Below are 13358 nucleotides of genomic sequence, written 5' to 3'. Positions count from 1 at the left end.
CTAACTCAGCGTTGGCAGTAGAACGCGCACAGCCACAGTCACTTGATCTGCAGTCGCGCCGTCGTAGACACAGATTAGCGCGACAGCATAATGGGAAAATGCTAGATAAGCATAATTTTAGATGTCATGTTACATACTGATACAGATACATACATACATATTTATGTTATGTTTGTATATTTGTGTTCATGGATTAACAAAGGCATCTCTTGTTTCAACTCATCAACTACCTGACTGCAAGCTAAGTGGCTCTGTCTCCATTCCCCTGTCTCAGTGTTGACTTTAGTGTATGCAACAAGCCGCAATTGACGCCCAGTTTCGACTAACAAGTGGGGAAGTACACAAAAAATCACAACAACAAGTGAAGCATTAACCTATTTCAATGTTTTTGACCATTGGAGTTCAGTGACAGGTGTTTTGTTATTGTTTTTGTGCGTCTAAAGTAGCGGGCAAATTGAAAATCATTGCTTGCCATTAAGCCAAAGAATCTACAACATAAGAAAAATATGAAAAAAACGAAATTTAAATTGAGTACCTCACTCACACCACGACGCCAGCGGCTATTTTTTGTACGTCTGCGCAGCATCGCCGTTGTGCAGGTAGCTCGCACGCCGCTGAAATCTAACGCTTGCACTATTAATATTGTCTACAATTATTTCTTTTTTCTTTCTACCTTTTTGGTGCCCAAATTGGCCGCGGCGTCTCACTCGTAACTACTTACTTGAAAAAAGAGAAAATAGTTGTGTAGTGATTGATTGTGTTAAATGGTTGCTTTGTTGGGCACAAAAAGGAAGACTGTTTCATTAAAAAATTTTCAGAATTGATTTTACTGATTTTTTTTTCACACACAGCCATTCTTACGACTCATTCATTTGATGGAGAGCGCACTTTCACTGAATACCATCTTCTCAAAACTAATTCAACTGAATTACGCCATTACAAAGGATGCTAAGGATTAAGAACAAAAGTCAGCTTAACACTAAGGAAAATTGAAAGGGTCTTAAAAGTAGTTGTGGTCTCTTTTTTAGTCGATTTGCTCCTCTTGGGGCGGTTTCATTCTTTTAATTATTTTTTTTCCAACGCTTGTTGGATTCAACACATTCCACACAAATAATAATAATCTTACAATCATGTTATTTCAGTCTTTGCAACTAACTAACTAAATTATTGCATCATATTTTTTTTCAATTTCGAAATTTCCAAATTATAAAAAAATCGGGATACCGAAAATTTTTCGAACTTAAAATTTTCCAAATTTTTGAACAGTTTTTCTAGTCTTTAATTTCAAAATTTCGAAATTATAAAAAAATCGGGATACCGAAAATTTTTCGAACTTAAAATTTTCCAAATTTTTGAACAGTTTTTCTAGTCTTTAAGCAATTAGATCGTTTAATTTCCACATTCGGGTTTACAAAAATCGGGATACCGAAACTTTTTCGAACTTAAAAATTTCTAATTTTTGAAGAACTCTTCCTAGTCTCGCAACAGTTAGATTCAAGCTAATTAATCAATTTCAAAATTCCGATATTATAAAAATTCGGGATCCCGAAAAATTTCGAACTTAAAGTTTTTTATTCTTATTTTAACAAAAAATTTTATATAGGCCGTAGCCAATGGCAGAATTAACTATTACATGTATTTTTACCTGAGTTTAATGAGTTATAAAAATATTGATCTGACTAAAATTATTAAATATGCACAAATTTATATGTAGGGTTTTATCTGAAAATATAGCACACATATATAGCCATTATTAGCTACAAGTATTTAACAAAAAAAATATGTAAAAAAAACACAAGAAAAAATTTGAATCCCGAGTTTTCGGGATCCCGAAATTTCAAACCTGAAATTTGAAGTTGAGCCGAGAAATAGTTTCGCAGCTATGTAAAAATTTTTTCACTTTGTCTAAGCAGCTCTCAAAAATTTTCAAATACATTTTTTCGAAACGCTCTTTTCAGAGGTGATTCAGTGATGAAAGTTTTTTCGAAACGGCCGAGCCGATAAGCTTGAAATTTTTAAATGACTTTCTTAGATATATTTGCCAGGTAATGCTCATAGGAAACGATCGTTGAAGGAAATACGATTTTTAATATCTAAAAATTTCGATTTTATAAGCTCTCCTTGCTTTAGGGAAGTAGTAGCTCTTTGGCAGCAGCTCAGACTATTTGACATCTGATAATATCTTAATAAAAATTTTATCGTATCATCATTTATTGCTCTTTCTTCTATTTTATAATTGTAGAATTCCTTTTCTGTTAATGTGATAATACCAACGCTTTTCTTGACGTATTTTAGCCTAAGCGAAGCATCGAAACTTCAACATACAGTTTTCTGAAAATTATAAAGACAAATTGTTAAATTTGTCAATTATCTCAGTGATCAACCGTTGTCTAAGTTGGATTCATGTTTTGAGTCTGATCAATGCTAGCGGTTTCCGTGATGTCATTTTAGCTTAAAGTAAATGTCAAAATTTCATAATTCTCTAATCGAACTCGCAAAATCTCAAATTAAAATCGATAAAGCACATTTTTTGACTTCAATGAGATCTTTTCTCTTTCCATTTCTTCCAAGAAATAATAGAGTTTTCCTTTTCGAAATTACGGCGTTAGGCCATATGTTCTTCGAGTAACTCAATTTTGTATTTTTGTCACGTTTTCTGTTGATGTAGATTCAGCATTTCTTCCTTTTTTCCTAAGAAAAAAAGTATTTTCTTTTCGAAGTTGCGACGCTTGGTCATACTATTTTGTTTGACCTCTAATTTGATTCCTTTCGACGAGTACTGCTCCATTGATATACTGTAGACTCAATAGAGTTATGCTTTAAAGCCTGCGAAGAATCTCACTTCAAGGTTAGGAACTATCGTAGTGTTATTGCAGTCTAACAAGTATCAAATAATACTCTTGGAATTCGAAAGGTAGTTTCTTCTTTAAGGATCCAGTGACGACTCAATTAATTTTGTTTTTGTTATTTACCATATCAGTACAATTCTTAACTAGTCATTTATTGCCAGATCTTTATCCTAAGTCATCTTTTCTATATTAATTTTCTACACTTTTCTTCAAAGGCTACGATTCATATGAGCCAATTTGTATGCAATGCATGTATCTCTCTTGTAAATCTATAATATTTTTAGCGCAATCAATAGCATCAGCTGTTTGGCTGACGTCACTTTAGCTCATGTACACTGCTCAATCTAAGTTAGGTTAGGTTAGCAACATCCAAGCATCCCAACCCCATCACTAAATGCACAAATATCGCGCTAAAAATCACTCAAGTCTGAATTTCATCTTCAATGAGAAAAAGTTCACACGACTCGAGTGCGTTTTGATATGAAAAGAATTTTTAAGTACCAAATCGTGACACTTGAAGCGAGCTGCTGGTCCGCCCCAATACCGGACGTGGTCATTTTTAACGCGCCAGAAAGCGAAATTGGTTGTGGTGGTTTCTCGGTTTGCTTTTGCTTATTAAAAAAAATATTGACACACACCTTTTTTGCTACATAATACAGATGTATGTATGCTTGTAAAAATTAACGGTTGTTATTCATACAGCTATTTGTCTGTGGCCAAGTAATTTTCGCTTTTTTCGATTGCCGTGTGAATATTTTTCTACCTGAGTGAAAGTTACAACTGCAATGAAATTTGTAGGCAATCAACAAAACAAACACGAGTCTGTGCGGCAACTTGTTCTAAAGCTTAAAGCTTTCGAAATCGGTGGAAATTGACATGAAAGAATTTGTGGAATTTCACTTTTGGGCAGTTGTGGCATTTTTCATGGCTGAATGAGTGCGGGTTGTGGCATGTAAAATAATAAAGGAAATATTATGGAAAAATAAAGAAAAGTATTGGTATGTTTTCCATTACAGCTTTAGAGTAAAAAAGCACCTTTTGGTTATGATGTGATTAGCATGTTACTGTAGTCTATTTTGTTGTAGGTGGGCTGACAGAGTAACAAAAAAGAATACGTTACCTCTAATTATTCATATATTTTTCATTTTGCAATATCGGGATTTTAAGAAATCGGCATAACAAATATACTTTACAGATTACTTTAGTTTTTGAATAAATTTTATAAAAAACCGGGATACCGAAAAATTCTCGAACTTAAAATTTTATAATTTATAAAGAGAGTCGTCTATCTCCAAACAGTTAGATCGTTTATAGTCCTTAAAACTAACTAATATAAAAAGAAATCGGCATATTGAAAAATTTTCGAACTTAAAATTTTTTAATTCATAAAGGTCGCTTTCTAATGAACGAAACATTTCTGGATTATTTTTTAATTTGGTAATGTCGATATTATAAAAATCCGGAATCCTCAAATTTTCGAACCTAAAATTTACCAATCTATGAAAAGCTTTTTAGTATCGAAACAATTAGATCGTTTCATTTTGAATTTGAGATTTACAAAAATCGGGACACCGAAAATTTTTAGAACTTAAAAATTTTTATTTATGATTTTCTTAGTCTCGCAACAGTTAAGTTTAAACTAACTAAACAATTTCGCAATTTCGACATTATAAAAATCCGGGATCCCGAAAATTTTCGAACTCAAAATTTTAAAGTTTATGAAGAGTTTTTCCTAGTCTCGCAAGAGTTTGAAGTTAACTCATCAATTTCGAAATTTCGATAGTAAAATATTCGGGATCCCGAAAATTTTCGAACTTAAAATTTTTTACTTTTATGTTTTTAATAACACTTTTTATTAAAGGCGTAATTAAAGACATACATAACTAAAAAACATATTATTTTTTTAATTAATATTGCCAAATAATGAGTTATAAAAAATATTGATCTTATTAAAGTTGGCAAATACATATTTATATGTAGGTATTTGTTCGCACATTTTACACAGCAAATGTATCGTCTATTAGCTATTTAATACAAAATATTAAAAAAATTACAAGAAAGTCCAGAGTTTTCGGGATCCCGAAATAGACGAAACCGAAGCTTCGGAATGTGGAAGTTGACACGTTTGTTGCGGTTTATTAAAGAAATATAAAATAAAATATAAATAGAAAAAATTCGGGATCCCGAAATTTCAAACTCGCATTTACAAAATGTAGAAAACTACGCTGAATCACTCAGTTAACATATTTAAAACCCAAAACTAAAAAATATAGAAAAGGACAATAGAGCAGCTTTTTTAGATCAAAAGGTGTACTGCATATAATACATACATATATGGATATGTGGCTATGTACATATGTACACATGTATGTATCAGCATTTTTTACCCACACGTGCGCACCAGCAAACAACCGAGCCAGTCAGCAACATTTAATGTTTATTGACAATTTGGTTGCAGCTGTGCAGATTTATGCTCGCCATTAAGTATGCGATTTTGAATGCTGTGGCATTTATGGCATGTCGGCATATGCAACAATAACAACAAAAGAACGCTCGGTTGACTTGGGAATGTCTTAAGCACTTTTGAAAGCGCAACAACAATAAAAGTAATCATGAAAATTCCAGTGGAAACCTGTTGGCGTTCAAAGAGGTGTGGTAATATTCGAAATCAAGCTGGCTGTAAAAATGTTACTGTAGGTGATTTTTGTAGTACATATGATGTATGTATGTGTATATGTGCATATGTCAGTGTGTGTGTTTGTATGTAGGTGCACTCATGTTTTTATGCATTTTCAGCTGCATTCTTCGATGAGTTCTTTTATCTTTTACTTCGCTGTGACTACCGAAATTAAATTTAATTGAGCTGTTTTGAGTTTTGGTAATTTTATTTTTTCACAAGAGGGTTGCCAAGTTTTATATAGTTTTTTTTTTTGTTTTTTGCGGGCGAGGGGGTGGAAAATGCCTTCCGCATCGTCGGTGCTATCGTCACAGCAGCGGTATGTGCCACTTGCAGGTCACTAAAAACCCCCCCTCTAAGGAACCGTCGCCCACCCTGGGACCGCGTTTGCATTACTTCAGAGTGGCGTTCATTGAGAGATTTACATCTGCGCACCTGCGTCCAGGTCCCGCTTTTTGCTGCGTAGCAAGAGTGCAGCGAATTTCTTGATGATGCCCCAGTTTTCTTCACTTTCCAACATAACGCTGACTAAATTATCCGCGTTTATTGGGCCAACCAGAGGTAGAGGACAGCGGTGCGTTCTCCTTGCCAGCGCGCACATTCGAAGAATGTATGTTCAGCGTCGTCTTCTGTCGCGTCGTTATATAGGCATGACGGCTCTTCGACTTTACCCATTCTGTGGAGGTACTTTTTGAAGTACCCGTGACCGGATAACAGCTGGGTTGTGTAAAAATCTACCTCTCCGAATTTTCGGCCTGTCCATGAGTCTAGATCTTTTATAAGCCTGGCCGTTCATCTGCCGCGACTTTCGGTGTCCCATCTTTGTTGCCATGTTATTAATGTTTCTTTCTTTATTTGTTCTATTGCGCTTTTGTTGTTATCGGATGACTGCCTTAGCTCCCACAGCTTTTTCCTTTCGTGTGCTAGAAGGTCAATTGGGGCATTTCCGCTTATAACTAATATTGCCTCGCCGGACACTGTTCGGTAGGCTGATGCAACTCTGAGGGCTGCTGTGCGGTGCACTCTGGCCGCTACCTTACGCCGGTTTTTTTTTTCTCAGCTCCGTGTAATAAAACGCTGATTGTTGTCGACATTAGGAGCTTTCTTTTTTCTTGACTGGGGCCTCCTATGTTGGCCATTAATCGGTTCAGTTGAGAGGTGATCTTTGCCGCCTATCCTGCGGCGTGCTGGATTTGTACCCAAAACGTTAGTCTGGGGTCCAGTCCTACGCCTAGGTAGGTTAATGCTTTTTGTGCCCTAAGAATATATGTAGTCGTGTGCATGCTCATCTCGAGAGATATATGCTTGTTTGTTAGCAGTAGTAGCTCTGTTTATCTGTAGTGATCCCTCTTTAGTTTCGTATAGCAATTTCCTGTTGCTAAGGTAGCTCCGGACCACGGCCCAGAGGTAGTCGGGTACCTTAAAGCTTTTCTCGAGAGCGTCGATCATATCTACCCATCTAGCGCGGTTGAAGGCGTTTCGGACATCTAGAGTCGCCAGCAACACTATTCTTTTGTATTTATGCCATCTACGTTGTGCGACTTCTACGCTTTCGATGACGCATTTTATTGCTCCTATGGTTGATCTGCCGGGTCTAAAGCCATATTGTCTAGGGGATAGTCCTCCAGCTTCGTTGATAGCCGCTTCAAGTCTGGGTTTAAGCAGGGTTTCGTATAGCTTTCCTGCTGTGTCAAGCATACATAGAGGGCGGTATGCTGATGGCGAATTGGGGTCTCCTTTTCCCTTACTGATTAGAACCAGCCGTTGCTTTTTCCAGGGTTCAGGGAATATTCCGGCTTCAAGGCAGGCGTTGTACATGTTCAGTAGTACTCCTGGGCGCTCTGCAGCGATTATTTTGAGAATTTCTGATGGGATCCCGTCCGGTCCGGGGGATTTGTTGGCCTTGAGCTTTGCAGTGGCTAGTTGCAGCTCCTCAAGGGTAAACCGGGGGATTTGCGTCGGTCTTAGGATGTGTTCTGGGTCCCTAGCCCTTGTTTCGTGTGTGGGGAATAGTGGGGAATAGTGCGTTCACAATGTTATCCATTTTGGCAGCGGTTAGATCAGGTGGCTTTGCTCGAGCGCCGAGTTTCTTCATCACTATTTTATACCCGAGTCCCCAGGGGTTTCTATTTATATCCTCGCGTAGTTCCTCCCATTTTTTCTTTTTGCTGTCGTCGATGGCATGCTTTAGCTCCTTCTTTGCTAATTTGTATTGATCGGCTTCTTGAGTTGCGGCTCCTCTACGCCTGGATCTCGTGTAGGATCTGCGAAGGCGGAGGCATGTCCGTCTGCTGTAAAGTAAACTGCTGCTTTATGTTTGCTGTGGGAGGCCTTGGGCATTGCTTTTTGACAGGCTCTTGTTATATTAAGCATTGTGTGCTCCACAGTTTTTCCTGCGATTATGGGGGATTTGCTAGATGGGTTTTGGTCGTCTATTGCGGAGATTAATTTCGAAGTATCTAGCTTCGCAATGTTCCACTTTTGTGTTCCAGTTGTTTTCCTCTGCTGGTTAGTGCTTGTTCCCGTGTCGATCATAAGTTTATATAGTAGTTTTATATAGTAGGTACTGTAATAATTGAGGATTTTTATTAATTTTTTTTATAGAGTTGCCAACAATTTTTAGTTTTCAAAAAAAAAAAAAGTTTGGGTTCAGAGTGGTACGGTATAGTAAATTATTAATTGATTAATTGGAACCATATTTTTAAAATAAATTTTTGTTGAAAATTTGAGCCAATTTTTTTCGACACATTTTCGACCTTTTTTTTCAAAACTAACTTTGGGTTCATAATTTGTGCAATGTTATATTATATAGTAATATATTAATAGAGAATTTTCGGAAATTTTTTTTGGTAGAGTTGCCAACCATTTTTTTGTTCGAAAATAAATTTGTGTTCATAATTTTGAGCAATGTGGTATTATATAATAATAAATTAATTGAGAATTTTTTTAAAAATTTTTTTCGATAGAGTTGCCAACCATTTTTTTTTTCAAAAATAAATTTGTGTTCATAATTTCGAACAATGTGTGCAATAATTTATAATAGAATAATAATTGAGAACTTTTTCAACGTTTTTCTATAAAGTTGCCAACCTCGTTTTTTCAAAAATAAATTTGGGTTCATAATTGAGATTTTTTTCGATATACCAAGATGTGAAAAGGTACCCATGACATTGTGGGTAAAAAGAAGTTTGAGAAATTCATAAGTGTCGATCAAATCTAAAACAAGGTATCTGGTAGACCTGTGTTCAGAAAGCCCTCCACGATTTGAAGTGAAAAAAAACGTCTCTGAGCTGACCATGCTTGGCCCGGTAAAAATCCAAATCCGTCCCGATAACGTAGACATGACTGTGGAGAGATGCGCTGTTAGTTCAACTTAGTTTTGAACATTTTTCAGTTCGAATCCTTCGACGTTAAGTCTTTACTGTTACCATTATGTTTACAAGCAGCGAGAGCGCACTTCATGGGTTCTAAGTAAATATTAACACCGCCGTCCAAGCAATTCTCACAACAGCCTGTTCTATGTTACTGGAGATCTAACCCTGTTAAAAAAACCGTCTTCCAATTGCCTTATAATCATCATCCTCCTTCTTCTCGGTATCCAACGACCCAAATAATACCTTAAAAATCGTAAAATTTTGGCTTCACAGTGTGGAGGTCCTGACTTGACTGGCATTTTTATAAAAAGCTTTTCAACCCCGGTACTTGTTTTCATAAATAGTAAAAAAATCAATGAAGGAAGGGCCATATAAGCAGAGAATATTGTGCAAGCATCAATCAAAAATCTGAAAGTGAAAAATTCCGGCATCGCCTACTTTAACCTCGAGCAATCGGCCGCTCAATCCGCACCAGCCAACTCCAACTCGCAGCATGCAATATAAACTGGATTTTCGAAAAATAAACAACTAACAAAAGATAAATAAAATACAGATAAAAAGTAGGAAAACATAAAAATAAATAAAAATTGCTAAAAATAATGAAAAAATTTAAATTATGATACATACACACAATACATCCATATGTGTATACCCACCACTGTGTAAACCTCAATCACCTGGCCTTCGCTCTATAATTTCCGCGCTGCTGCGACTTCAGATCATATCAATGGCATTTAATGACCCCGCGGCGTTATTCTTAAATACCTACAATGGCGCAAAATAGCAAAGCATTGTTGTTGTATGTCGCACTCATAATATTGTTGTAATTGTTCCGCTATTAGTAGTGTGTGTGTTGTTGAAGTAATTCCATTTGGCATTGATTTGGAAAGGAAAGTTTCCAGCGCAACTGACAGCCAGCTCTTTGGCTATTGTTGTTATTATTGCTAAGTTGACTAATACAAATTAGGCCAAAAGCATAATTGAATATGTGCTTGTATTTGTTCTTTTTTTGTTGATAAAGTGGTAAAATACAGTCGACTGAGCAAAAGATGCGGCGCAAAGAATTCAAAGAAAATAGAAAGTTGTCTGATGACAAGTTAATGGCAGAAATGGTTGGCAACGTGCGTGTGTGTAAGTTTTTTGTATCTTTCGCTTATTTTTGTGCCGAAAATTAGCGTGTGCGTGCTAAATTCTTGGACCATTCACTGGCTGTTATTGACTTACACTTTCTATGAGTTTTTCAAGTAATTTTCAATATGGAAAATTAATTTTAAATTTTTAGTTCTTTATATTTTATTACGTTTTTTTGGTGAAATAACGGTTTAGCAATTATTTAGATATATTTTTTTAATTTCATATGATTTAATTTATATTTAAATTTTTAATAATTAATATTTAAAAGATTAATTAAAAAATTATATACAGAAAACTTAGCAGCGTTGGAAGAAATAATAATTATTAAAATTAAAAATGTAATTAATTTAATTTAAAAATAATTAAAAAATTCAAAACTATAATTAAACAATTTAGTAAACAGAAACTATGAGAAAAATAATTTTATGATATAAAAATTTTTAATATTTAAAATATAAATAATTTAGTTTAAAGCAAATTAGGAAAAAAGTCAATTTCAAGTATAATAATTTAAATATAATTAATTTAATTAAAAATAATTAATTTAAAAACTATTCAACTTCAGCTTATCCAAAATAAATCGATTTTAAGCATAGATATTATAAAAAGTTAAAATATAATTAACAAGGTGTAATTAAAAATTTAATTTAATTAAAGAATTAACTTAGAAAAATAGAAAGAAGGTAAACAGATAGTAGGGAGAATTAAATATAAAAAGTATTCAATTTTAATACATTATTAATTTAATTAAAAAAAAAATTAATTACAAATTTATAAGTTAAAGAAATTAGCAAACAACAACTATGGCAAAAAGTCGGTTTCAAGTATAAAAATTTTATAAATTCAAAAAACAAAAAACACGATTTTAAACACAAAAATTATAAAATTTTAAAATATAATTTATCAAAAAAAATATTAAAAAACAAATGTAAACAGATGGTTACTGGTTAATTATTTTAATTTAAGAAAAATTAATTCAAAACTTATAAGTTAAAGAAATTAAAAATTTGGACAGCAACTATTGGCAAAAGTCCGTTTCAGGTATAAATGTTTAGATATAATTAATTTAATTTAAAAAAAAATTTATTAAAACATTATAATTAAAAAATCAGTGAACTGCAAGTTGTAAAAATGAAATTAAACAAAAATGTGCTCTTCCGATCTAAAATTTAAAATATAATTTATTTAATTAAAAGAATGTAATTCAAATTTTAATTTAATTTAAAAATTAATTTAAAGATTATAAATAAAAATATTAGTTACTACTAACTATGGGAAAAGACAATATCAAATATAAAAAAATAGTCAATTTAATTAAGATAAAAAATTTATTAAAAATTAATTAATATAAAAATTAATTTTAAGCACTCTAAATAAAAAATTTCAAAACAGTAACTATGGGAATAGGCAATAAAAAAAGTATTTAAATTTAAAATATAATCAATTTAATTACGATCTAAAATTATAAAAAAATTAACTAATTTAAACACTCCAAATAAAAAAATTTCAAAACATAACTTTGGGAATAGGCAATAAAAAAAATTTTAATTTAAAATATAATCAGTTTAATTTAAAAAAATTAATTCAAAAAAAGTTAAAGAAATTAGTAAATAGCAACTGTGGGAAAAAGTAGATTTGAAAAACAAAAAGTTTTTCAAATTTAAAATAAAATTAATATTAAAATATAATGTAATTTAAAATTAATTAATTTAAAATTAAAAATTTTAAAATTAATAAAAAGTCGATTTCAAATATCAAATTTTTTAAACTTAAAATAAAATTATTTTAATTAAATTATTTTAAATTTTTTTAATTTTGGAATAATGTAAACTAACTTTTTTTCTCACTTCCACAGATATGGCGCCGAACTCGTGGCCATCGACACCTATGCGGAGAATAATAACACGCTCGCAATTGCGCGCACAAGCGATCCCAATCGACGCGCCTCCGATAAATATTGGTTAGGTTTGGCCTCACTGGATGATCTGCGCACCAATACCTTGGAGTCCGCCTCGGGCGCGCTCATCTCACAATACTCTGGTTTCTGGTCACTTAATCAACCCGACCCGATGTCCGGCGAGTGTGTTGCCGCCACTTTCGCATCGCGCATGCAATCCTGGGGTTTGGACACTTGCGAGAGCCTGCTGCCGTTCATGTGCCGCGCGCCGGCGTGTCCGCAAAACTCCATACATTGCTCGAATGGCTTGTGTGTTAACCAAGCGTTCAAGTGTGATGGCGCTGATGATTGTGGGGATGGTTCGGATGAGTTGGATTGTCCGGCACAGTGTCACTATCACATGCAGTCGGGCGGTGATGTGATTGAAACACCAAATTATCCACATAAATATGCGGCGATGAGCAAATGCAAGTGGACACTGGAGGGTCCATTGGGTAGTAATATCATATTGCAATTCCAAGAATTCGAAACGGAAAAGACATTCGATACAGTGCAAGTGTTGGTCGGCGGACGCACTGAGGACAAGTCGGTGTCGTTGGCAACGCTGAGCGGCAAGTTGGATTTGACGATGCAACCATTTGTGTCGGCATCCAATTTTATGATTGTCAAATTCACTACGGATGGTAGTGTGGAGCGTAAGGGTTTCCGCGCCACCTGGAAGACGGAGGCGAAGAATTGCGGTGGCGTATTGAAGGCGAATCTGCAGCGTCAAACTTTGACAAGCCCGAATTTTCCGAAACAATATCCCGGCGGTTTGGAGTGCTTGTACATTATCAAGGCGCAACCGGGACGCATTATTTCGATTGAGGTAGATGACTTGGATGTGGCCGAGGCACGTGATGTGCTGCTCATACGTGATGGTGAATCGCCAATGAGTCGACCCATCGCACGCTTGACTGGTAAAGCTAAGGACAATGAGAAAGTTATTATATCGACCGGTAATGCTTTGTATCTCTACTTCAAATCGAGCTTGGGTGAGTCGGGTAAGGGTTTCAGCTTACGTTATATACAGGGCTGCAAGGCGACAATTACCGCACGTAACGGCACTGTGACCTCGCCGGCTTACGGTTTGGAGGATTATCCAAAGAACCAGGAATGTTATTTCACCATACGCAACCCAAGCGGTTCACCGCTGTCGTTGAAATTCGATAAGTTTATGGTACACAAGAGCGATTTCGTGCAAGTCTATGATGGTTCCTCGACAGCTGGTCTGCGTTTGCATTCAGGTGATGGCTTCACAGGCACAGTAGCACCTAAACTAACGTTGACTGCCTCATCCGGCGAGATGTTGATCAAATTCACCTCAGATGCGCTGCACAATGCGGCTGGGTAAATTACGAAAGCTGCTAGATTTATAGTAGTCGCAT

General features: G+C 34.9%; 1 protein-coding gene across 2 annotated transcripts in view; it reads left to right on the top strand.

Annotated features, from left to right (window-relative positions):
- The window catches only part of LOC120768116 (sushi, von Willebrand factor type A, EGF and pentraxin domain-containing protein 1), a 62123-nt gene that overhangs the window by 35170 nt on the left and 13595 nt on the right, over nt 1–13358 (top strand). For both annotated transcript variants that reach the window (XM_040094665.1, XM_040094664.1), the window contains exon 3: nt 11890–13320. In XM_040094665.1, the coding sequence (XP_039950599.1) occupies nt 11890–13320 (1431 nt within the window). The remainder of the gene's footprint in view (nt 1–11889; nt 13321–13358) is intronic.

The sequence above is a fragment of the Bactrocera tryoni genome, chromosome 2 (genome assembly GCF_016617805.1).
Source record: "Bactrocera tryoni isolate S06 chromosome 2, CSIRO_BtryS06_freeze2, whole genome shotgun sequence".
Classification (NCBI taxonomy): domain Eukaryota; kingdom Metazoa; phylum Arthropoda; class Insecta; order Diptera; family Tephritidae; genus Bactrocera; species Bactrocera tryoni.
The sequence above is the reverse complement of the archived record's forward strand: the minus strand, read 5'-3'. Positions and strand labels throughout refer to the sequence as shown.